Source organism: Gopherus evgoodei, chromosome 8, assembly GCF_007399415.2.
Source record: "Gopherus evgoodei ecotype Sinaloan lineage chromosome 8, rGopEvg1_v1.p, whole genome shotgun sequence".
NCBI lineage: Eukaryota > Metazoa > Chordata > Testudines > Testudinidae > Gopherus > Gopherus evgoodei.
The window spans coordinates 93,689,438-93,714,100 of record NC_044329.1 but is presented as its reverse complement, the minus strand read 5'-3'; the positions used below and the strand labels follow the sequence as shown (position 1 = coordinate 93,714,100).

The 24,663-nt window shown below is 41.7% G+C and overlaps 1 protein-coding gene across 5 annotated transcripts in view; it reads left to right on the top strand.

Moving 5' to 3' along the window:
- The window catches only part of SGIP1 (SH3GL interacting endocytic adaptor 1), a 142,373-nt gene that overhangs the window by 31,644 nt on the left and 86,066 nt on the right, over positions 1-24,663 (top strand). For all 5 annotated transcript variants that reach the window (XM_030573329.1, XM_030573330.1, XM_030573331.1 and 2 more), the window contains exon 2: positions 16,058-16,121. In XM_030573329.1, the coding sequence (XP_030429189.1) occupies positions 16,058-16,121 (64 nt within the window). The remainder of the gene's footprint in view (positions 1-16,057; positions 16,122-24,663) is intronic.

Sequence of the window (24,663 nt, the reverse complement as noted above, 5' to 3'; positions counted from 1 at the left end):
CCTGGAGAGAGATGGTGAGCGTATGTAGCTCTCATTTAATTCAGTGGGAGGGCTCATCAACTTTCAGGATCAGGCCTTCAGAATCACTTCCTGCTGCACCAGGGGCCTTATTACCCCCAGCTTCTATGGGATATGAAGAACTCCCATTAACTACAAATAGTAATGCACATTAGTTGTATCCTGCAATGGGACCAAAGGACCCCTAGGCTCTCATTTAAGGATTCTCGTTTTAAGTTTTGCCATGCCCTCACCCTGCTTAGCTCATGAAATTTGAAAGGTTACGATCTTAAGTGAAAATTGCACGTCTGTCTCTTCTCCATCTTTGTTGCCGAAAGACAAATTCGCGACATTATGTGATAGCACTGCTTAGTGATTCACTTTTAGACAGGCTTGGCTTCCTTTGAGAATTGCAGTTTTATTCTCACACTTGCCAGTAGATTAATAATGGAATTCTACTTGCTTCATTACCAAATGTAGCCTTCATTCTCTAGCCACATGCACAGCTGAGTCACATCTGAAGTATTAATCATATTCATTGCTACTTGAAACTAAGAATTAAAAACCATGAATATGCTAACAAGCTGCATAGTCAATGCTGGTCCAATTCTCGGCTTAGCGAGTGGGCATTGGTGCCATAGTTTTTGAAGAGAAATTTTTCAAACTAAAGAGCCTGCTACCTTTCAGGCTTCTTAAGGAAAAGGTGTTCAGTAATCAGCTTCTTTGACTAAAGAGACTTCACTGGTGAAAAGTGGGCAAGCAACAAACACCCTGGATCTCTCCAGGCAATGCAACTCCCTGTATCCCAAACCAAATCTGAATAATTCAATGGGTAGCATTGCTTCATTCTTGTATTGCATGAACCTTCAGAGATGCTGTACACATTCAGGCTACACAAGCTGGGATAGCTCAGTGGTTTGAGCATTGGCCTGCTAAACCCACGGTTGTGAGTTCAATCCTTGAGGGGGCCATTTGGGGAACTGGGGTAAAAATCAGGGGATTGGCCCTGCTTTGAGCAGGGGGTTGGACTAGATGACCTCCTGAGATCCCTTCCAACCCTAATATTCTATGATTCAAACATTTTCATCTCTCATCTTACCAGCATTTTATAAAGCTGTTGATCAAAATTAAGAGATCTCTACAGGGGAGAAAGATGGTAGAGGTGTGTAAAGCTCAAATTGTTGATCGCTGTTAGGCCATGTAGTTATATTTGCTGCAGTCCTTCCACTAGATGGTAATCAGTAACATGATGTAATAAAACTTTTTAAGGGTTTCTCTCTCTCTCTCTCTCCCCCCCCCACCCCCCGATAGGTGTATTATTTTGAAGCTGTCAAAGTAGTAAAGGTGTTTGCAGGAGTGAGTCTAATGGTAACATGTGGAAGACTGTGGCTGTTCAGATCCCATGGTGATGGGCATGGAATGAATAGATGAATAGAATAGGAATAGTGATCAACAGGAATAACCCACATTGGAAAAATAAATTACCATGGGATGACTTGTTTTGGAAATTTTCCCCTTTAGATTCCTTGTTGGGAGGTGCCTTGTAGAATTCTACTGCAGTAAATTACAAGACAACCTTGAAATTTACACTTTTATGGCTATAATTTTTTGTTGGTAGCTAGTCCCAGTCTATAGCCTCAACTCCCGCTGAAATGAGAATGGTAAATGTCAGATAAAATGTAAGTTGATGTCACTGAGCATGTTGGACCTTCCTTTCCTCTGCCTTCTGCTTTCACTCCCCAAGCTTTAGCCCTGAGGATGGATGTTTCAAATATATGACTGCAGTGTGAGTTTTGTTCTCATGCTTTTTCTTTGCCAAAGAACAATGGTCCAGTTTATCCTTTTAACAGCTGTTACATTTTTATAGACTGCCTTTATATACAAGAATCAATAGATAAATTGTAAGAACTGTGCCTTTTCATTAAATTTTTAAGAGTATTTAAAGCTGACGGAGAGGGGTAAAATTCAAGAGTCTCCTCTGAACACCCATTACTTGATTTACAGCTAGTATAGGTAGTGCACCAAGTATTGAATAATTCTTCCTGATTTACTGATTCCATCACCTGAAAAGCTCAGGTTGGTCAAACCATAATACTTGATGTCATATCTTTTAGGTGCTTGTCATCACAACTCATGTGAAAAAATCCTTGATGCTTGATTAGAGAAAATCTAGACGTCTTGACACATACCCAAACAAATTTCACAAGTATGAGTGCTCGGTGGGCATATGAAGGAAGCCTATATAGGTGATGAATTGTTGCACTTACTGGGACAGGGAGTTTGAATATGTTCTGGGAAATAATAAAAAATAAATCTAAATGTGGTAAGAAAAGGAAACTTTGAGAAAGAAGGGAAAATTAAACAGCCAGTCAAGTCAACAAGACATTTTTAAAGTAGCTCCTCAAGGGGATAACCAAGGTAATTATTGACGGAGAAGATAGAGACTGATAAAAAGAAATATAATGAATTATTTATTTCAGACTTCACAGAGGAAGATAGACAGACAGCAAATGCCAGACATATTTTCTTCTTCCTTAACTAGGAAATATATCAGAGGAAATAAGGCTCATGCCAAAACAAATGGAAAAATATTTGCAAAATCTGAAGCCTGATAAAATCATACTGAAATTCAAATCAGAGACATCTCTGAATTCTTACAAGTGACACAACAAATTGGCAGGGGTAACTGGGGTTACCATTAAAAAGTCCACATTTGCCAACAGTTACCCCACTATCGCAGCTGAGACACTAACATTTTTAATTATACTTGGAATATAACTGTGACAACAGTGATGGCAACTGTATGTTGTTGATTGGCACTGTAGACCTTTTAATTAGCAGTGTAGCCTTGAAATCTGAAAATGTATTGAATGATACTAAGGCAGGTTGACTTAAAAAGCAGTTTACCCATAGGGAATATCCAGGAACTACAAACTGATCCGTTTTGGCTTCAGCAATGATGAAAGAAACTGGGAGAACTCATTAGGCGCAGAACAGAGGTGTCAGCTGCATGTAGTGATTTAATACAATTGTGTTGAACTGTAGTTTCCATAGCACAATATCTGTTGCCGGTGAACCACCGGAAAGGCAAATACTTTAGTAAGACAGAGAACATGCCTCCACAATTACATAACACTTCTTGAGAGTGTAACACAAGAGCTGATGTGGGGGTGGGGAAGGGAGAGCAATGAGCATAGTGCACCTACACTTATGAAAGCTGCAGCGTTACACAAGGTCAGTAAGATGGACTGGAATAAAGAGTGAGCTGCTTGAATGGAGAAAACTACAGTCAGCTGGATGTATAAGGTAGTGACTACATGCAACTGGAAGCAGACTGAGCTGGTCAATAGCTAATCTAGTGCTACAAATGTTAGGATGAATCTTTGGTTTGTTGGAGTCATTTGGAAGAAACAACATGAAAAAAGGTAAAGAACTTTGCTGATTGCCTCTAAATGGTGGAGAAGGGAGGGTGAGTGTAGTAGTAATCACAAGGATAGTACTTGACACTTCTGTAGGACCCCTCCTCCCGCACCATGGACTTCTAACGCCTTGTGAAGCTTTAATTAATGTTAACAAGTTCAACACTCTGTGAACTAGGTAAGCATTATTAGCTCCAGTTTGGGGAAACAGGGGCACAGATTAAACCCATGACAGAGCTGGAAATAGAACCCAAGTCTCCTGACATTCTATTTTCTAATCACTAACCTCAGGGGGCGGCAAAGTCGTTATTTAAGCATTTCAGTATTGTATAAGATAATAGGGTTCAGGACTCTTCAGAACAAGTGTGTGTGTGTTGGGGTGGTGAATACTCTTCATGTGGTACTAATACACTGAGCTGAGAGAGAATCTAGAAGATAAGAGGTTAAAACTAGTTTGATGGCTTTGGTGTATGTTTTAACCAGAAATAATTTAAAATATGGAAGTAAATCCAATCACATAGCTTAGATAAGTAATATTTGTATTTGCATATTTCAGCCTCCCTTCCCCATCCCATTCTGGCACCTGTGTAATGATTTTTTTTTAATGAAAATGGTGGATTTTTTGGTTGGAGGGTGGTGATGGGGGAAAACATTAATTTGATAGTAATTATATGTTATATATAGTATATACTTAAGCCCTGATCACACAAAGAGATCTGCTTACAAGACTGGGGCCATGCACAGTATTTGTCAAATGATAAATTCAGGTTGATGTATGTTTATGTAAATACACACACTCATGCACACAGTATCTTCCAAGTGCATCGCTTGGGTAGAATTTTGAAGACTGCTCAGAAACTTCTGCCCATGCAGTCAAGCCCTGATCTGTGGTTTTAGTTGAGTTCTTGACTGTTGATCCATGTTTCTTGTCTAGAAAATGTAACTGAGATCACACATTCATTCCATTGTTTTTAATCATCTTTCTTTCTCTGACCCTCGTTGTGTAACATCTGCAATTATACTTGTAAATGAGTTCAGTTATAAATTGACTGTATCAAATTGCCATGTTCACTGTTTAGATCCTGATCATATTTTTGGTATTTTTTTTCAGTTAATAAGCCCATTAAAGAGGTCTGGTTACATGTTTTGATCCAAGGATTGGCATAGATCCATAATGGGCCGTGTCTTTGAAAACTACTGAATGAGTAAATCATTGTGCTATTTAAATTAGGTATATCTTCATATATTATTAATTAATTTATCTCACAGAACTGGAAGGAATTCTGAAAGGTCATTGAGTCCAGTCCCCTGCTTTCACTAGTAGGACCAAGGACTGATTTTTGCCCCAGATCCCTAGGTGGCTCCCTCAAGGATTGAGCTCACAATCCTCGGTTTAGCATGCTAACAGATTCATAGATTTCTAGTGCTCAAACCACTGAGCTATCCCTCCCTGCTTAAAAATTGAGGGCTGCAGTATCTTAATTTCTGAGACCCTGGCTTTCCACCATTAGACCCTGTCATAGACGGATAGTTAAGAGTTAATAGAACAGAAGTACTTCATATCTCTTTTGCCTGTAAAGGGTTAACAAGTTCAGAGAGCCTGGCTGTCACCTGACCAGAGAACCAATCAGGGGACAGGATACTTTCAAATCTTGAGGGAAGTTTTTGTGTGTGCTGTTAGAATTTGGTTGTTCACTCTGGGGGCTCAGAGGGACCAGATGTGCAACCAGGTTTATCTCCAATCTCTTTGATACAGTCTCTTATATGTCCAGAATAGTGAGTAGTAGGTAGATAAGGCGAGTTAGGCTTATGTTTGTTTTCTTTATTTGCAAATGTGTATTTGGCTGGAAGCAGTTCAAATTTGTATTTTGCTGAAAGGATTTTAATTTGTACTTGTATACTTAGGCTGGGAGGGTATTCCCAGTGTTTATAGCTGAAAGACCCTGTAACATATTCCATCTTAAATTTACAAAGAAAATTTTTACTGTTTTTTTCTTTTTAATTACAAGTTTTTCTTGTTTAAGAACCTGATTTTTTTTTTATTCTGGTGTGAGATCCCAGGGGACTGGGTCTGGATCCACCAGGGAATTGGTGGGGAGAAAGGAGGGAAGGAGGAGAGAGAGGTTAATTTCTCTCTGTGTTAGGATTACTTTCTCTCTCAGGGAGAATCTGGGAGGGGGAGAGAGAAGGAGGGGGGAAGGTGGATTTTCCTCTCTGTTTTAAGATTCAAGGAGTTTGAATCACAGTGATCTTTGAGGGTAACCCAGGGAGGAGAAGCCTGGGAGAGGCAACGGTGGGGGAAAGGTTTTACTTTCCTGTGTGGTAAGATCCAGAGGGTCTGGGTCTTGGGGGTCCCCGGGCAAGGTTTTGGGGGGACCAGAGTGTACCAGGCACTGTAATTCCTGATTGGTGGCAGTGCTACAGGTTCTAAACTGGTAATTAGGCTTAGAGGAATTCATGCTTGTACCCCATCTTTTGGACACTAAGGTTCAGAGTGGGGATTTATGCCATGACAGACCCTGAATTAGGACAACCAGCTGCGCTGTCTTCCTTGCTACAATATTTGAAAGTCTGCTTCCAAAATGAATAGGACATGTCCACTTTTTTCAGTCATAATATGTTTATTAATCTAGAGCCTAAATTTACACTGGATGTAGAATAAGTCATGATGCAGTCCTTTTCTGTGCAGGTGGTGGTCAGCATTCACATAATCCAATCCACCTTTGATGCACTAGGCCTCCTGTTGCCAGAACAGAAAATAGAGTTTATTAGTGTGGTCTTGGACTTGACGATGGCTAGGGCCTTACTATCTCAGGCAAGGTGTCATGCAATGCATAGCCTCATTCTGGACTTAAAGGCTTGTACTCTCAGCATGGTGAGAAACTGTTTAAGGCTTCTGGGACACACTTATGTGGTCCAGTACACCAGAGTGTAGCTCAGACTCCTTCAGGGGCTGGGTGGCAGAGATCTATACTTCTGAAAGCAGTCCACCACTTGGGGCTCAGAATATGCTTGCAGATCATCTGTGTAGGTTATTGGTGGATCACCACAAGTGGTCCCTTTGTCCAGACATATCAAGGCCTATTTTCAAGCTGTGTGGAGCTCCCCAAGGGGATCTTGCCCACACACCATTCTTACTATACTACCAAACCTAGATAGCTGTCAAAAATATATCTAATTCTATATTTTAACCTTCCCCTAGAATGAGAATGTGAAGGCCCTTAAGGCAAATAAATGGAAGTGGTCATCTTGTGCTCCCACTATCCCAATCCATAGTCAATGCATTATCAAAACAATTTAAAGGTTTTCTTTTTTATCTTCCTTGTTCCTTCGCTATTAGTCTTGTCAGCATTCTTTCCTGGAACTGTGTTGGGCTATGCTCTTTGAAAGAGCCTGAGTAAACTATTTTGAATATAATGCAGGCAGACAATGTGAAAACTTTGTCTTCTCATGTAACCAGATACCATGAAATGTCTCAGGATATCTTCCTTCACTTTCTCAGGTGACCCTTAGTTGTATAGTTAGCACACAATCTTGTAAAGGAGTTAGACACTTGTAAAGGAGTTAGGCTTGGGTGAGTTAATCTCAGAACGTGTAACCTTTATCAGAGAGAAATGGCATCCAAAATCACTATTTTAGCCTTCTTCCAAATGGGAAGATCATAATGCAGACTCCCATTGCACTTCCTTCATTATATTACTTCTAATTCCCTTGAATTGCAAGTGGGACAGACTGATCCTGTTCAGTAGAATTCCTGGGGTTCCCCTTCCCAATAGCTGACATATTCCCTGGGACAGTTGACAGGAGCAGAGGAGGAGCCTGTGGGCAGCAAATATCTGTAGATGACGTCCCTCTGTAGATGATGTAGTTGTATTTTTGTTTTTTCTGCAATGGTCATTTAATGAAAAGAGCTAGTCTTCAGTTTTTCCAGTCTCCAGCATAGTTACTTTACCATATCTAAAAATATTGCTTTTCTGCTGTGAAGGTATGAACCAAATAACTGTGCCAGAAGCAGGTGACAGTTTAGGGCTGCAGCAGAAAACCACATGGCCTGAGACCTTACCCCAGTCAGGACTAGCTGATTAAGTAACCTCGAAATGAAATAATCAGTGGAATGGAAGGTGAGTAGCTTAAAATACCTTCATGCGGCTAATCTGTATGATAGCTTTGGCATAGGCTTTGAAAAGAGAGCCACCTCCATGCCTGCTAGGCCTGCCTTCAAGGTAGGGTGACCATATGTCCTGATTTTGTAGGGACAGTCCTGATATTTGGGGCTTTTTTCTTATATGGGCACCTGTTACCCTCACCCCCGTCCCGATTTTTCACACTTTCTATCTGGTCACCCTACTTCAAGGTAACCATGTGTCAAAACAGGTGTCTGTAGCAAAGTGGGTAACATGGAAACCTTGCTTTGTGTGTCATTACAGGTAAAACCCAACTGGGAGGAGGGACTTTTAATGGGTCTTGCATTTCCTGTAGAACAAATAAGATGATCTTAATGTCAGGATAAACATTAAATTGTTGTGAGGGGAAGGAGGCACAGACTGTAGCCAGTAAGTATTTGACAGGAGATTTCAAATTAAAAATAGCTAGTTTGTGACCAGAAATAACATAAAAAGGAGAAAGGGAAAATCAAACAAATATGGATTTGCCTCAGCATGCTGTCTCCTGAGCAGGTTGCATATCAAGTAAGGGCGGGGGTAAGTTTTATTAGAGAACATGCTTCAACAATGGACATTTCTTCATGCTGTGAAGACACTGTCTCCAATGCCATTTTCTATTTTAGTCTTTCATTTCATAAACCTTTTTTACTAACCTTTATCATTTTATGCAGACTTTAGATAGTTAACCCACTGTGTTAACTGAGCAGAACACTAGGTCTGAATATTTAGTCAAGTCAATCATTGAGGTCTATCTTGACTAAGAATACAGATCACTTTGCTAAACTTTTTTTTCTTTCCAACCTTTAATGCATAGAGGGTAAAGTTATGTTTGTGCAGTGGGATCCTTGTAAGTCTCACCTAGCTATTAACATACTCCATTATGAAATAAGTTGACCTTAAACCAAAAACCAGGTACGGTATAAGCAATGCCTTACACTGAACAAATGCACAAAATCAAGGAAACTGAGTTGAGGTTGCCAAAGCAACTCTGACAGTTTCCTTTATTCAACTGTGCCTGTGCTCAGCATCATATTTGGTGTATGTAAGATCACACTGATCTGAGAATCTCTGCAGCCCTACATGATCAAACTCTTATGTAATATAGTCATTATGGAAAGATACAATAAACATGTCTCAGAATGACTGACCCAGACCCAGAAGTAATTTTCTATGTTTAATAGTGTTATTATTTTTTTAAAGTACAACTGCAGAGAACAATCACAACAGAAAAGGCCTGCCTGTAAATATATAGATAGCATCCCACATGCTCCTCAACAAAGAGTGGGGGAGGGGGAAATGAGCTTTGCAGTGTGCCTATGAAGTTAACAAATCTGGACCTACAGCAGGTGCAGTTTCCAAAACTGACAACCCCTCACACACAGTCCCCTACCAGCAGCTCCTTCTCCTTTAGATGTGGGGCCAAAATGTTTTGTATTCAGAATAGTTGTAATTATTTGCATAAAGGACAAATATATTAATTCCCCTATAACTTTCTAGTGTTATGTAAAGAGCTGTGTTATGAGAGCCACCTCTCCCTCTCTTTTTTAGAATAGCTCTCTCGTGCCCATGTTCCTACCTTAGGCAAAACCTACGGTGTGTGGTTTCCAGAAGCAGTAAAGAGATTTATTTTCCCTTTCACAGTAGAGAACACCTGTCTCAGAAGTTTCACAGTGTAGTAGAGTCCATGGGCATATTCTCAAGCTCTACTAAATTACTCCTCAGAAAGGTGTTCTTCACTGTACTGATGTAATTTTAGCACCCTTGTGGCTAAGATGGAGTCTGCTCTGCAGGCAGCTCTGGCCAAGAGAAGCCGCCCGCAGGAATGCAGCAAGAAAAATCCCTTCCACCCCACAGGCACCTGTTCCAACCCTCCCCCCCCTGCACCAGAGTGAACACACCCACCTACAGGAAAAGTACAATGGATATAAGAAAGGGAAATATTTATTTTCAGAGGGATGAGAGGAGAAAAACAACGAAATATAGGGGGAGCAGTAAAACTGATTTGTCGTCTATAGCCCAGTTCTCCAGTTTATTCAGATGCCTTTGAATTTTAGCTCTATCCACCAAAGTGTTTCCAACCCCCTCACCAGTTTTGTGTCATCTGCAAACCTGATCAGTATGCTCTCTATTCCTACATCCAGGTCATTAATAAAGACGTTAAATAACATCAGACCCAGAATAGATCCCTATGGAATCCCCCTCAACACCTCCTTCCAATCTGACATCATTCCATTTAATAGTTACTCTTTTTTTGTGGTTGTTTAACCAATTATGTATCCATTTAATGGTAGTTCTGCAAACCTGCATTTCTCCAGCTTACTTAACAGAATGTCATGTGAAACTGTCTCAAAAGCCTTGCTAAAGTCCAGGTATATTATGTTCGCTGCATTCCCCCTATCCACCAAACCAGTTATTCTGTCAAAGAAGGAAATGAAGCTGGTTTGGCATGATTTATTCTTAGTAAATTCATGATGACTCCTTAGTGCACTGTTGGAGACGTGGATTCAAAACTTGATGTAGGGGTGGTGGTTTTCTTTAAAAAAAAAACCAAAAACAAACAAACAAAAAGATTCATATCACTTGTAGTATCATATTGTTGCTGCTTTTGTTTCACAAAATGACTATAAAATATTTTATTTACCCCATAGGGTAACTTAATAAAATCAGGGTTCCAGTGTCCTCCCTATATGCTAAGCAACTGTCTCATTGGGACCCCCTCTCTCACACATAATTATTGAAGGACTTTATAGTCCTTGCCTTGTGCCCTGAAGGTTGACAAACTCATTCTGTTGGATTAGAAGGTGCAAATTCCGTAGATGCAATCCTTCAGTTTTAGAAGTCCTGCCACCTGGGCATCAGTAGCAAAAGGTCCTGAGCACATCTTAACTTTCATGGTGGAGCACTAAGGAGAAGGCAGTCTCTCAAATACCTTGCAAAATCCATGTTCCATTGAGTCAATGGCAGAACTTCAACAATAGGTGCCAGGATTTCAACCACAAGTTCTAGACCTTTCAAGTTAGCACAAAACTTAGTGTCTGATATAGAGTAGTACTGAAGTGTGGTAAATGCTGTTTCCTGTCATTAGTAATGATGCTGTGTTTTAAAATGTTGAAACTAGGCTGATTTTTATACCACTGCAGTTCTTGAAATCTGTCACCGAGAATACTAAGAAATTAACTTAGTTTCATTTTGATGATAAAAACCAAGCCCAATGCTAGCCCATGTGATTTTGACATTATGCAGAGAAAACTAGTGTTTAGACATACTCACTGAAACTTGTAACAGCAACTATCAACAAATGTGCAGAATGTCAGGGAATATTGAAATGAATTGCAACTGAAGGACACATTCAAAGTAAGCAGTGTAAAGAAAAATAAAGCATCAATCATATGAGTTGAAAACAAGCACTTTGGCTTGTAGAATGAACATAATAAAAGCATTCCTTGGCTGGCTCTGCACATCGTTCTCTGCACTAATTTTGTCATTTTAAATATGTAAAGATTAGATAAATTGAATTGGCTTCTGCAGAATCATTGTCAGGCCTTTCCTTACAGAAGAACATTATGTGACACACACACAATATTTGAGAACTGGATATGAAGGAAATGGTATCAAGAAGGGTGAATAAGGTGCTAGAGTCTTTGGCTATCTGACAGTAGTCAGGAGAAAAACATTTTGTACCAAGAAAAGAGCAAGTGGCATTTTACTAAGGTTTGGGATTTCTCCTGCATGCCATTCACATCAATATCTGCACAAAAGGACCTGACAGCCATTTTTTAGTTCTCAGTTTTGTCACCTATAATATTGTTCTTGATTCTCATATGTAAAATACCACAGATATGCACAGTGTTTTATAGTAGAGACAAAAAGAAAAATTTTCATGCCCCCAAGGGGAGTTAGTGTAGTGGAATTTATCAGATTGAGGAGGTGGGTGGGGAAAAAAAAAAAGAGGGAGTGTGCCTAAAGTTAGGCTCCTACATCTATAGTCAGGTGCATAAATTTGTGGCCAGGTTTTCAAAGGGAACTGTAGGATGCTCAGCATTTTTTAAATCTGGCCTTGTATTTATATGCCTGAATATGGAACTAGGAGCCTACATTTTGGCTCTGATTTTTGACAATCTTAGCCTATCCATCTAAAAGCCCTGGCAGTAGTATGCAATAGGAAGTAACTGGCTGTGTCCAGTTATGGCACATGTAATGTGGGCTGTGACTTTACTACAGTTCAAGTCTGTTTGTTGGAACCTGGGTTGTGCCTTCTTCTGTACATTAAGGTTGCCGCCTCTGAGATTCAAATAACTGGGACATCTGGGACAATCCTGAGCCCATAAAACTGGACAGCTGGCAGTGTATACTGAGCACCCTTACAAATTTCCCAGGACAGCTACCTCGAAAAACGGATGATCCTGGGAAAACCCAGAGAGGTTGGTGTAGCGGGGTGTTACCTCTATGTCTGGTAAAGCTCTCAATACAAAGGCAGCAATATTTATTAGAATAATCCTATAGTTATGGCACAGGACTGGAATCGCTAGATCTCCATTAAATTTCCAGCTCTGCCACAGATTTCCTGTGTGATCTTGGGCAAGTCATTTAAACTGTGTACCAGGGGAGGGATAGCTCTGTGGTTTGAGCATTGGCCTGCTAAACCAAGGATTGTGAGTTCAATCCTTGAGAGGGTCACTTAAGGAACTGAGATAAAAATCTGTCTGGGGATTGGTCCTGCCTCAAGCAGGGGGTTGGACTAGATGACCTCCAAAGGTCCTTTCCAACCCTATGATTCTATCATCTGTAAAATGAGTGTAATGGCTGTATGCCTCACAGGAATACTGAGATGCTTGGATACTAATTTTTACAGAGACTCTCATAAGTACTTTAAACAAGTTGACAGTCTGAGTGAAGACATGAGGATGGTGAATATTGGTGTAGGGACAGAAAAGACAAGAGTTTACAGCAATAGGATTTCTGAAGCTGGTAATAATGCCATTAAGAGTCATATATGATTAACTTTTTTGTGAATTAATTTTGAAGTAATCTATTCTTTTGTGTACATGATTCTGCATATGCACTAATGACTGATTTTATTTTTGCTGAAAATGTTTCAGGACTATTTTAATACCCAGCAAAGCAGCGTATAATTATGGCTTCATTCATTATGTGCTGTTGGATTTACCTCCCGTTACTCAGTTCCCAAAGGTGATCATTATCATGTCATTTCCTATTTACTGGCAATAGCTTAAGTATTTTTATATTCCTGTATGCTGATGGGAATGAATTAGCGTTGAATAGCATTCTGCTACAGTGGTGTCCAAACATTTTTCATAATGTCAACCTAATTTTCTCTGAGGCAATCTCTGTATCAACACGTCATCCTATTTGCCATCCCATAACATTCTTGAGCAACTATAGCAATTACTTGGAAAAGTAAAGTTAGGGGGAAGCAGAGAATATATTTTTACCTGTATTTTAAGGCATCTTAGCAGCTGGAAGTAAGAAGGAAGAGCTAACTCCATGTGACCAACTGCCTCTCCTTTTGACTGCAATAGACTCATAGACTCTAGGACTGGAAGAGACCTCAAGAGGTCATCGAGTCCAGTCCCCTGCCCTCATGGCAGGACCAAATACTGTCTAGACCATCCCTAATAGACATTTATCTAACCTACTCTTAAATATCTCCAGAGATGGAGATTCCACAACTTCCCTAGGCAATCTATTCCAGTGTTTAACTACCCTGACAGTTAGGAACTTTTTCCTAATGTCCAACCTAAATCTCCCTTGCTGCAGTTTAAGCCCATTGCTTCTTGTTCTATCATTGGAGGCTAAGGGTGAACAAGTTTTTTTCCCTCCTCTGATGACACCCTTTTAGATACCTGGAAACCCCTCTCAGTCTTCTCTTTTCCAAACTAAACAAACCCAATTCCTTCAGCCTTCCTTCATAGATCATGTTCTCAAGACCTTTAATCATTCTTGTTGCTCTTCTCTGGACCCTCTGCAATTTCTCCACATCTTTCTTGAAATGCGATGCCCAGAACTGGACACAATACTCCAGTTGAGGCCTAACCAGCGCAGAGTAGAGCGGAAGAATGACTTCTCATGTCTTGTTTACAACACACCTGTTAATGCATCCCAGAATCATGTTTGCTTTTTTTGCAACAGTATCACACTGTTGACTCATATTAAGCTTGTGGTCCACTATGACCCCTAGATCTCTTTCTGCCATACTCCTTCCTTGACAGTCTCTTCCCATTCTGTATGTGTGAAACTGATTGTTCCTTCCTAAGTGGAGCACTTTGCATTTATCTTTATTGAACTTCATCCTGTTTACCTCAGACCATTTCTCCAATTTGTCCAGATCATTTTGAATTTTGACCCTGTCCTCCAAAGCAGTTGCAATCCCTCCCAGTTTGGTATCGTCCGCAAACTTAATAAGCGTACTTTCTATGCCAACATCTAAATCGTTGATGAAGATATTGAACAGAGCCGGTCCCAAAACAGACCCTTGAGGAACCCCACTTGTTATACCTTTCCAGCAGGATTGGGAGCCATTAATAACTACTCTCTGAGTACGGTTATCCAGCCAGTTATGCACCCACTTTATAGTAGCCCCATCTAAATTGTACTTTCCTAGTTTATCGATAACGATATCATGCGAGACTGTATCAAATGCCTTACTAAAGTCTAGGTATATCACATCCACCGCTTCTCCCTTATCCACAAGGCTCGTTATCCTATCAAAGAACGCTATCAGATTAGTTTGACACGATTTGTTCTTTACAAATCCATGCTGGCGATTCCCTATCATCTTACCACCTTCCAAGTGTTTGCAGATGATTTCTTTGATTACTTGCTCCACTATCTTCCCTGGCACAGAAGTTAAATTAACTGGTCTGTAGTTTCCTGGGTTGTTTTTATTTCCCTTTTTATAGATGGGCACTTTATTTGCCCTTTTCCAGTCTTCTGGAATCTCCGCCGTCTCTCATGATTTCCCAAAGATAATAGCTAGAGGCTCAGATACCTCCTCTATTAACTCCTTGAGTATTCCATGATGCATTTCATCAGGCCATTTCTAAGTGATTTTTTACTTGCTTTTTTTTTATTTTATCTTCTAAACCTACCCTCTTCCCGTAAGCATTCACCATATTAGACATTCCTTCAGACTTCTCAGTGAAGACCGAAACAAAGAAGTAATTAAGCATCTCTGCCATTTCCAAGTCTCCCGTTACTGTTTCCCCCTCCTCACTGAGCAGTGGGCCTACCCTGTCCTTGGTCTTCCTCTTGCTTCTAATGTATTGATAAAAAGGCTTCTTGTTTCCCTTTATTCCCATAGCTAGTTTAAGCTCATTTTGTGTCTTTGCCTTTCTAATCTTGCCTCTGCATTCCTGTGTTATTTGCCTATATTCATCCTTTGTAATCTGACCTAGTTTCCATTTTTTATATGACGCCTTTTTATTTTGTAGGTCTCGCAAGATCTCGTGGTTAAACCCAGGTGGTCTTTTGCCACATTTTCTATCTTTTCCCAGCAAGCTGAGCAGATTGCACAGACACTGCTTTGTAGATATTCTATCAGGGAGCAAGGTGAAGGAGCACTTTGTGTCTAGGGGTGGAATGAGGGGTATCTTTGTAGCAACAGAAGTCTGAGTACAAGAGGGTTGAAATTACTCCCTACCTAAAGTATCCTTCATACAATGTGGCAGGTTGGATACACAAACCTGGTTTTTTGGTTGTTTTCTTTGATGGCTAATTTACATTCTATAATACTTGTAATACAAGTATCTACTGTGCTTAATTTGTGCCAGGGCTGAGCCGCAACACCTCTAGGCTCGGCAGTTCATAGCCCTGGCACCTCTGGGCTTCCTGCATCAGTTATGAAAGTAAAAAAAATTACTTGAGCCCCGGCATCTCTATCATTACAAATTAAGCACTGACCACACAGAATGATGTATAGTATATTGATCTATTTGCAAGGCTGAAATGGTAATTGTGTATGGATGTTTTTGCTTCCATCTGGCTTAAAAAAAAAAAAGCAAACCCACTCTCCCGTCCCCCCACGTATAAAATGTTACTACGGATATATGAAGAGCATGATGTTGGTAGAAGTATTGTGTGCTCTTCTGAACTTCTGATACAAGCTAGCTTGTAAACTAGTTTGAGCATTTTACTCCTTAAAATGTATTTCAGTGGTCTAATAATCTGTCTTGGTGTACTGCATTTTTTATTGAAATTGTCTGTCTGTCTTAATACCAAAAATTAATATGATGATTAAAACTACTGACCATAATTGCTGAGTGACATGTGATGTTCAATAAATATGGAATAAAGTAATAGATATAGATGAACTGGTAAAAGGTATGAGTATGTATTAGCTATAAAGCCCTATCTGTTTTAATTACAGCTGCTAATGGAGCATGTGACCTTTATTTTAGCATTATTTATTTTAGGATGATATTAATAGCTCCCTCTGAGTCATCCTCATTTTGTTCACAGGATTGAAAAAGCGTACAAGGAAGGCCTTTGGAATACGGAAGAAGGAAAAGGACACTGATTCCACGTAAGTCTGTGCAATACAACTTACTGTATTTGTGAATGACTGAAATGTTTATACTAGGACATTGTATAAGTGCTATATACACTTGTCATATGTTGTATACATTACTATTCAAAACTGGCAGTGCAATATTCAACAATATATTTTAAAATATTTCCCTTAGCTAAAGGACAATGTTGGCACAAGAACAAATGGGTATAATCTGGCCATGAATAAATTTAGGCTGGAAATCCAGAAGAAGGTTTGAGGTTGCAGAATAGCCTTTCACTAGGAATAGGGGGTAAAGCAACCTAACTTACTTGAAGGTGGACCTGGACAAATTCATGAACAAAGATTATGTGGCAGGATTGCCTGCAGTAGCAAGAGACTCAAGGTACCAGGAGATCCATTCTAATCCTACGTCCTATGTTCATGTTAATCTAGTAGCCAAATGAAAGTGATGCTTGTTTCCATCTAATGTTGTAGGGACAATTTAGTTTCATGCACGTTTCCAAATAGTGGCAGTGATGGTGTACAAATTAGAGGAATATTACTGCTGTGAGTGTCTTTGTCTAAACTACCAACTTGCATGTGGTCTGCTGAGAATCCTCTTTAGATGCACCATCCATTTAAATATGCTGTTTTAACAGGTCAAGGCCAGTCCTTGGAGTAGTAAAACACTCAACTGGCTTTGTGTTTATGTGCTTTCAGAAGTAGTTATCGCTCAGGGAGAGAATCAAGGTGATGTTTCATTGCTGGGAGTAGGTGGTGATCGTGCATAATAAGATTACCAGTTCTTAAGGGTTCTCACTCTTAAGCTGGCTTGTTCTAAGTACTGTTTTCGTGGAAAACATTCAATTTCTGAAGTCACTTAGGGGAAGTGGCATATATTTTAGTGTACTCCTTTTCAAGTATATGATTTTGTCCTAATGCTGCAACACGCTATAGGGTTCTTTGGAAAGGGATATACCATTATAATAAGTGTATTTTGGAAAAGTTATAATTGAAAACATACATTGTTCAACTAGAATCGTAAATGAAAGAGCAACAGAAGACTACAGAAAATGTCACCTGCTGTACAATTGAGCATACAGCAACCTCTGAAGGAGTGATAAACTTATGGAAGAAAGTGTGGGTGGGTGGGAGTAGGGAATTAAGGCTTCTCAGATGTGCTTAGCTTTTGACAACGGAGAAATCCATATCTTTTTTGCCCAAATAAAATGTGCCACATAAGGTTGCTACCTCTGAGGTACAAAAAATAAGGAACATCTGGGATATTCCTGAGCCCATAAAATTGGACAGCTGGCCATGTGTACTGAACATCCTTACAGACTTCCCAGGACTGTCACTCAAAGGGATGATCCTGGGAAAACCTGGATGGGTGGCAACATGAATACCACAGTCATCTGGTTGCTAAATTATCTAATACTGATGTGACCATCACTGGAACACTGTGAACATATCCAGCATTTCCTGGACAGATTGTACTTTTGATTACAACATCCTCCCTCTGACTTCCACCTAGTGAGGACCATTTTAATCTGCACTTGAGGCGCCAATAGGAACCCTGTTGCTGAAATCTGCCCAGCTGATTCAATGCATCCCCAGCTACCCTGGCTATGTCCCCTTTTTAGTCACTGTCATCTCTTTAGGTGGTGCTGACCAGCTTCCCTTCTCTTTGATGAAAGGGAGGTTGTGGATAATTAGCGTCCCGGTGTAGCCCTTTGAGCAGTCTTTCCAGAAGACAGCTGACAGAATCTAGCCCCTATAGGTAGTTAGAGGGCTTTGTGCTGCTTCTGCTTTTGCCAGTTCTCCACTTCTGCTTGATGTTTGCTGTGTTACTGAGATGCACAACGAAATGGGGCTAGTTGTAGGATTTTGCTGCCATAGGCAAAGTGGAGAATAATAAATACGTTGTTTCCAATTACATTTTGATGCCGCATGCAATAGCCTCTTCTGCCTTCAAAAAGAGGAGATGAAGTTCCCGTACATCTTTATCAGTAACCTGAAAATACCTGTGCAAGCTGTTAATCCCTGGAAATCTGTGCTTCACGCAGAGCGAAAAGGCCTGTATTAAAAATAAATAAATAAATAAATAAAAGAAAATTGGGCCATTGCATCAGCAAAGTGGTAACAACTGTTATATTGCAACCTTTGCTTGTGAATGTTGCTTAGCAACAGATACCACAGACTCAAACAACTACTTAAACTCGTTGAAATTGACTAGGGAACAGCATGTGAGCCCCTGAGCTGTCTCAAATAACAGCTATGAGGCAGGTGAGCAGGGTGACCAGATGTCCCAATTTTATAGGGACAGTTTCGATTGGGGGAGGCTTTTTCTTATATAGGCACCTATTACCCACCACCCCCGTCCTGATTTTTTACACTTGCTATCTGGTCGCCCTAAAGGTGAAGCAAGTCGAGAAGAGATGGGATGAAGGCAAAGAGATGGGGAGGTAAATGACAATAGTGAGAAGGGGAAGGGAACAGACAGATAAAACTAAAGAACTGGGAAAAAAGCAAGTAGCCATGAGGTGGTAGAGGGGGGCTGGGATGGGTAGAACAGAAATAAAAGGAAAAGGCAGTGAATAAAAAGTGGATTGGAGTCAGAAATAAGAAAATCATATGAAAAATGGTAGATGGGTGGTTTAAAAACACAGAGAACCTAAAAAACAAAACAAAACCTGGAGTGATTTAGTAAGAGAACATGAGACGCATACTTAAATGCCTATTTGTCAGCCAGCCCAACTACGAAGACACCCACATAGGTCATATGTAGTTTCATTTATAATTTTTCATAAACATATAGGAAACAGACCATAAATATTTTTTGCTTAAAGAAAATCAATGAAACCAACATCTAGTTACTACATTGTATCTACCCAGTTGCACAACATAATTTGAGCAATTAATTTCAAAAGATGTATTTTTATAGAGACTGTAGGAATGCTGATGAAAGAGTTAAGATAATTAATCCTGAAGAGGATGTTTTTGATAATGACCTGGTAGGAGAGACTATATTAGGGGAAACACTTTAATTAGCAAGCTACGGAGGTGGCTTATCTTCCTGCTTTGATGGGGTGGGCGGGGTGATTTTTTTTTCCTTTTGTGGGGTGGGGAGGAGGATGAGGGTGCCATAGCATAGAAGTTAGTAGGATGGAAACAATGGCAACCATAAGCAGTAATTATGCTAATGCAGGGGTCGGCAACCTTTGAGAAGTGGTGTGCCGAGTCTTCATTTATTCACTCTAATTTAAGGTTTCGCGTGCCAGTGATATGTTTTAACGTTTTTAGAAGGGCTCTTTCTATGAGTCTATATTATATAACTAAACTATTGTATGTAAAGTAAATAAAGTTTTCAAAATGTTTAAGAAGCGTCATTTAAAATTAAATTAAAATGCTGATCTTACGCTGCCAGCCTGCTCAGCTCCCTGCCAGCCTGGGGTTCTGTTCACCTAGACTGGCAGCAGGCTGAGCAGGGCCTGTGGCCGGGACCCCAGACCTGAGGGGGTGAGTTTCAGGGGTCAGGGCAGAGGGCTGGGGGAGGGGGTTCAGGGCAGAAGGCTGAGGTGGGGGGGTCAAGGGTCAGGGCAGAGGGCTGGGTGGGTGGGTGATGGGGTGTTCAAGGCAGAGGGCTGGGTGTGGGGGGGTCAAGGGTCAGGGCAGAGGGCTGGGTGGGTGGGGGGTGGGGTGTTCAGGGCAGAGGGCTGGGTGTGTGTATGGGGTCAAGGGTCAGGGCAGAGGGCTGGAGGGTGTGGGGGGTGCAGGGCAGAGGGCTGTGTGTGTTGGGGTGGGGGGGTTCAGGGCAGAGGGCTGGGGTGTGTGGGGGCTGCAGGGCAGAAAGCTGTTTGGGAGGTTCAGGACAGAGGGCTGGATATGTAGGGGGTGGGGGGGCTCAGGGCAGAGGGCTGGGTGTGTGTATGGGGGTCAAGGGTCAGGGCAGAGGGCTGGAGGGTGTGGGGGGTGCAGGGCAGAGGGCTGTGTGTGTTGGGATGGGGGGGTTCAGGGCAGAGGGCTGGGGTGTGTGGGGGCTGCAGGGCAGAAAGCTGAGTGTTGGGGGGGTTCAGGGCAGAGGGCTGGATGTGTGGGGAGTGGGAGGTTCGGGGCAGAGGGCTGGGGGGTGTGGGGGTTGCAGGGCAGAAAGCTGTGGGGGAGGTTCAGGACAGAGGGCTGGATGTGTGGGGAGTGGGAGAGTTCAGGGCAGAGGGCTGGGGGGTGTGGGGGCTGCAGGGCAGAAAGCTGTGGGGGAGGTTCAGGACAGAGGGCTGGATATGTAGGGGGTGGGGGGGTTCAGGGCGGGGGGCGTGGGGGCTGCAGGGCAGAAAGCTGTGGGGGAGGTTCAGGATAGAGGGCTGGATATGTAGGGGGGGGTTCAGGGCAGAGGGCTGGGGGGGCGTGGGGGCTGCAGGGCAGAAAGCTGTGGGGGAGGTTCTGGATAGAGGGCTGGATATGTAGGGGGCGGGGGGGTTCAGGGCAGAGGGCTGGGATGCTCCACTCGTAGGGGTGCTCCCAGCCCCCTGCCCTGAGCGGCTCATGGCAGGGGGCTGGAAGGGATATGCCCTGTTCTCCCCCCCTTTCCCCAAGGCTCCGTCCCTACCTCTCTCTGTCTCCTCTAGGGAACTGCCTGCAAGCTGTTGCTCTTCCCCCCTCCCTCTCCCTAAGGCCATCAGCTGCTTGGCGCAGGGAAGGACAGTGGGCAGGGCAGGAAAGAACCACTCTGGAGGAAGAAGTGGGGGAGAGGGAAGCTAGATTGCCGCAGAACCAAGCTTCTGCCTCCTGCCCCCGCAGGGGAGAACGGTGGGCGAGGGGGCTGAGGGCAAGGACTGTGGCAGGTGGCTGCGTGCCACTCCAAATCGGCTCGCGTGCTGTGTTTGGCACGTGTGCCGCAGGTTGCCAACCCCTGCTAAAGAGTCAGTAACAGGCCTCCTGTACTTAGTCATATACTTATTAATATGGACTATCATATCTGAAGACCCAAAATCAATCTAGCTAGCTAGGGTCTGACATTGGTGCCCATCACCACAATGTCTGAGCTCCTGAGTAAAAAATTACAACAGTGAGCTCAAGTATTCCTTATAGACATTAAATAACAGGTTGAGTGTCTCCAGCTGAAGAGGCTTGGAAGATTCTAATTCTGTCTGTAACTGCTTTGAAAACATATCACCCATGGGCTTGAGCAAGCAACGTCAGTGAAAACTTGGATGAAGATGACAACTCAAAATAGGCGACTTTAGTATTAACTAAGTTCAGCAGTGCTTTAGTAATCCAATTTGCTTTATCATGCTAGTTTTTTCTGTAATTATAATCAAGGATTAATGGAATGAAATGTATATTTATAGCTAGATTTATTATAAAAGAATCTTGTTAACATTTCTTAAATACAACTGTGGATTGCGAAGGGATAATTAGCTCAGTCTGCAACAGCACAGGTAACAGTGCGCCGGGGACAAAGAGCAGGTGGCTTGACCTTGCCTGCATATGCTCAGATAAGGAGGAAAGTGGAGATGTCAATCAACTCCAAAGTTTCCAAAAGAGAATGAAGCCATAAAAAGGGACAAACTCAATAAAGTAGAACTGCGGAGAGGAGAGGAAACTGACCTGATTGCAATATTTTAAGCTGAGGACAGAAGGGAGACAGGAATCTGTTGGCTGTATTGACATTGAATGCTGCTATTAGTGTAGCCTATTCTTTTATTTAAAGTGAATTTTGTAATGTGGTAGTGGGTTCAGCTCTGGCGGCTACAGTTTCAAGCTTAACAGAGTGAAAGTCACCTCTGCTACTTGCTTCAGAGTTAGTCTGTCATAAAGACCCAAAGTAGTGACCACACATACATTCACAAGTACAAGGTCTAGATTGTTTTACAAGTTTTAGTAAAGTTATGATCATCCAAGCATATAGAAATTCTATTCAGACCTATGCACTACAAATATAGTTATACACACATCCTTAACAACAGTGTTAAGGTCTGATGGGTCTCTCATGGCTTGATCATCAGTAGAGGGATGGTTCCTGCTGGAATCTCTCAGAGGGAGCTCAATTTTCCTGTTCTGGGCATCCCCTTTTTATAATGTGATTCGGTGTATACCTACATTCTGCACATGTCCATGAAAGTGCCAACCCTCTTATTGGTTTGTGTCCCCTGGAAACGTAAGGGACCCCAGTTTTCTATAGACTGTGTAAGTTCCCTTTATTCTCATTAGCATTGACACACAACCTGTATTCTGTGGTTAAGATACATGTCAGAGACAGATGCGCCTTTACAGTACTTTTACGATCTAATATTAATCTGGGTAACTGTGAGGGGCGGCTCCAGGCACCAGTGCAGCAAGCGCGTTCCTGGGGCGGTCTGCCGGTTGTTCTTAGGGCGGCAGGCATGCTGCTTTCAGCGGCGCGCCTGCGGGAGGTCCGCCAGTCCCACAGCTTCGGTGGCGGGTACGCCGATGGCACAGCACCGGTAGACCTCCCGCAGGCACGCCGCCGAAAGCCGCCTGACTGCCATGCTTGGGGCAGCAAAAAACATAGAGCCACCGCTGGTAATTGTTTGCAGTCTTACCAGTTGGTACCTCTTTGCCCATAATCCTAGAGCACTGGGTTATTTCCTGGTCACTCATGCCATCATTTCTTGTCTCCAAGGCCTAAAATATCTAAGCTAAAGTCTTGCAGGCCTCAACCTACAGGTTTTTGCATTTCAGCTTGTCTTACTCATATCTAATCCTTGGTTCTTCTAAATACTGATCAATCTTATGCTTTTATAATCCTTCAAATTAACTCTAATTAACATACAAAAATATGTAATATAACATATTAATCATAACATCACGCAATAAATAAATAATAAACTAAAATAATTGGCTACATTAGGCAGGAAGAGATGTCATTTGGAAGAACATACAGGAATTGTCCATTGGAAGAAGCTGCAGCAACAGCACTGATTCTCTTATCATAGCCACATCCCAAGAAGACTTATGGGCGTGTCGGCAATCAGACACGATGCAGCTGTCACAGTTTCAGGATAATTGCATTTGTGTTTTTCCCCTCCATGGTCCCTGAATGGCACCTACTTACAGATTTCCAGCTCCCGGCCATCGCCTCTCTTGGGGGCAAACCTAGGCCTCACTCCCTCCTCACCAGTTGTTTTAAGGCTACACAGCTCCCTGGTGTGCACTAAACAGAATGGTGCCCGTGCTTTGCTTTCTCTGAAGTTCTATTGCCTGTAGTTGTAAGTTACCACACAGCTCTTTCTAAGCAAGCACATTTATTTTTAAGGTAAAAACATTACAGAGAAAATACATTAAAACAATAAAAGATCCTACATGCCTGCTAAAAAGCTTAGCAGAGGTCACCCCAACCTCTCATAGGTTTCAGTCTTTCAAAAACCACCATTGGATTTTCCCCCATAATTACAAGTTCATATCTGTCTTAGATCCAGAACCAGAACAAAGGCTGAGAAAAACAGCCATTTCTTTTTACAGATTAGGCTCATTAGGTTACCAGCAGACAAAAAGCCTCTCCTCGGAGCATAGTGTCAACAGGCTGGGTTTTTGCATAATCCATAGTTAGGTAACTTTCATTAACCTCTCACAGGGATTCCCCAGGAAATCCACTTAAGGCTTATTGTCCCAAAAATCTATACTTGTCTGGCACATTTTCAGTATAGAGTTTTGAACTTCCAGTTTTTTCATTGGTCTCATCTCTTCCTCCCCCACAAGAGGTTACATACAATCCTGACCTACAATTAAATTTGTTTTATACAGTAAGGGTTTTCAAGGATACTGCAGGAAATTGCCATATCTATCTCAGCATCCAACAAAGATACTGATGCACAGTGAGCTTACATAGAGGACCAGAATCTATATTAATGGGACAAGTTAATTCCTGGAGAACAGGAATTCTGAAATAGCACAGATGTAATCCAGAGGAATTTGCAAAGCTTACACATTCAAGAGCTTTAAGCTAAAGAAGAGAACGCATCTGGATTCAGATGGTCGTAGAGCCAGGAATCCAATGGGCTGTCTTTGAGGCCATCAGGTCAGTGAACTTTGGAAACCAGCACAGATCAAGAGAGCATATGAAAAGCCTAAGGAGATGGGAACATTTGCTTGAGTGAGTGAAGGGAAATGGAATTAGAGGGAATTCTGAGACCAGGAAAAAACTCTAAAGTTACTTAGTTGATAAAATAAGCTACTTGTCTGATATTGATGTGCACAGTGTTCATCATCCTAAGCTAATTTGAAAGTCACATTTGTTTTAATTGTAAGTGGGGACTCATCATCAAATGTGTGTGTTTCTAGTGAAGTCCTGCAGGGATTGGTTCTTGGCCTTACATTATTTAACATTTTTATCAATGACTTGGAAGAAAACCTAAAATCATGACTGATAAAGTTTACAGTTGACACAGAAGTTGGAATGGTAAATAATGAAGAGGCCAGGTCAGACAGATCTGGATTGTTTGGTAACCTGGCCACAAGCACATAGTATGCAGTCCACTAATACCTCTGAAGGAGAAAGAATTGAGCCATCTCTGCAGGGATTCAAACATGCAGTTCTAGGGAATCTAAATATTCC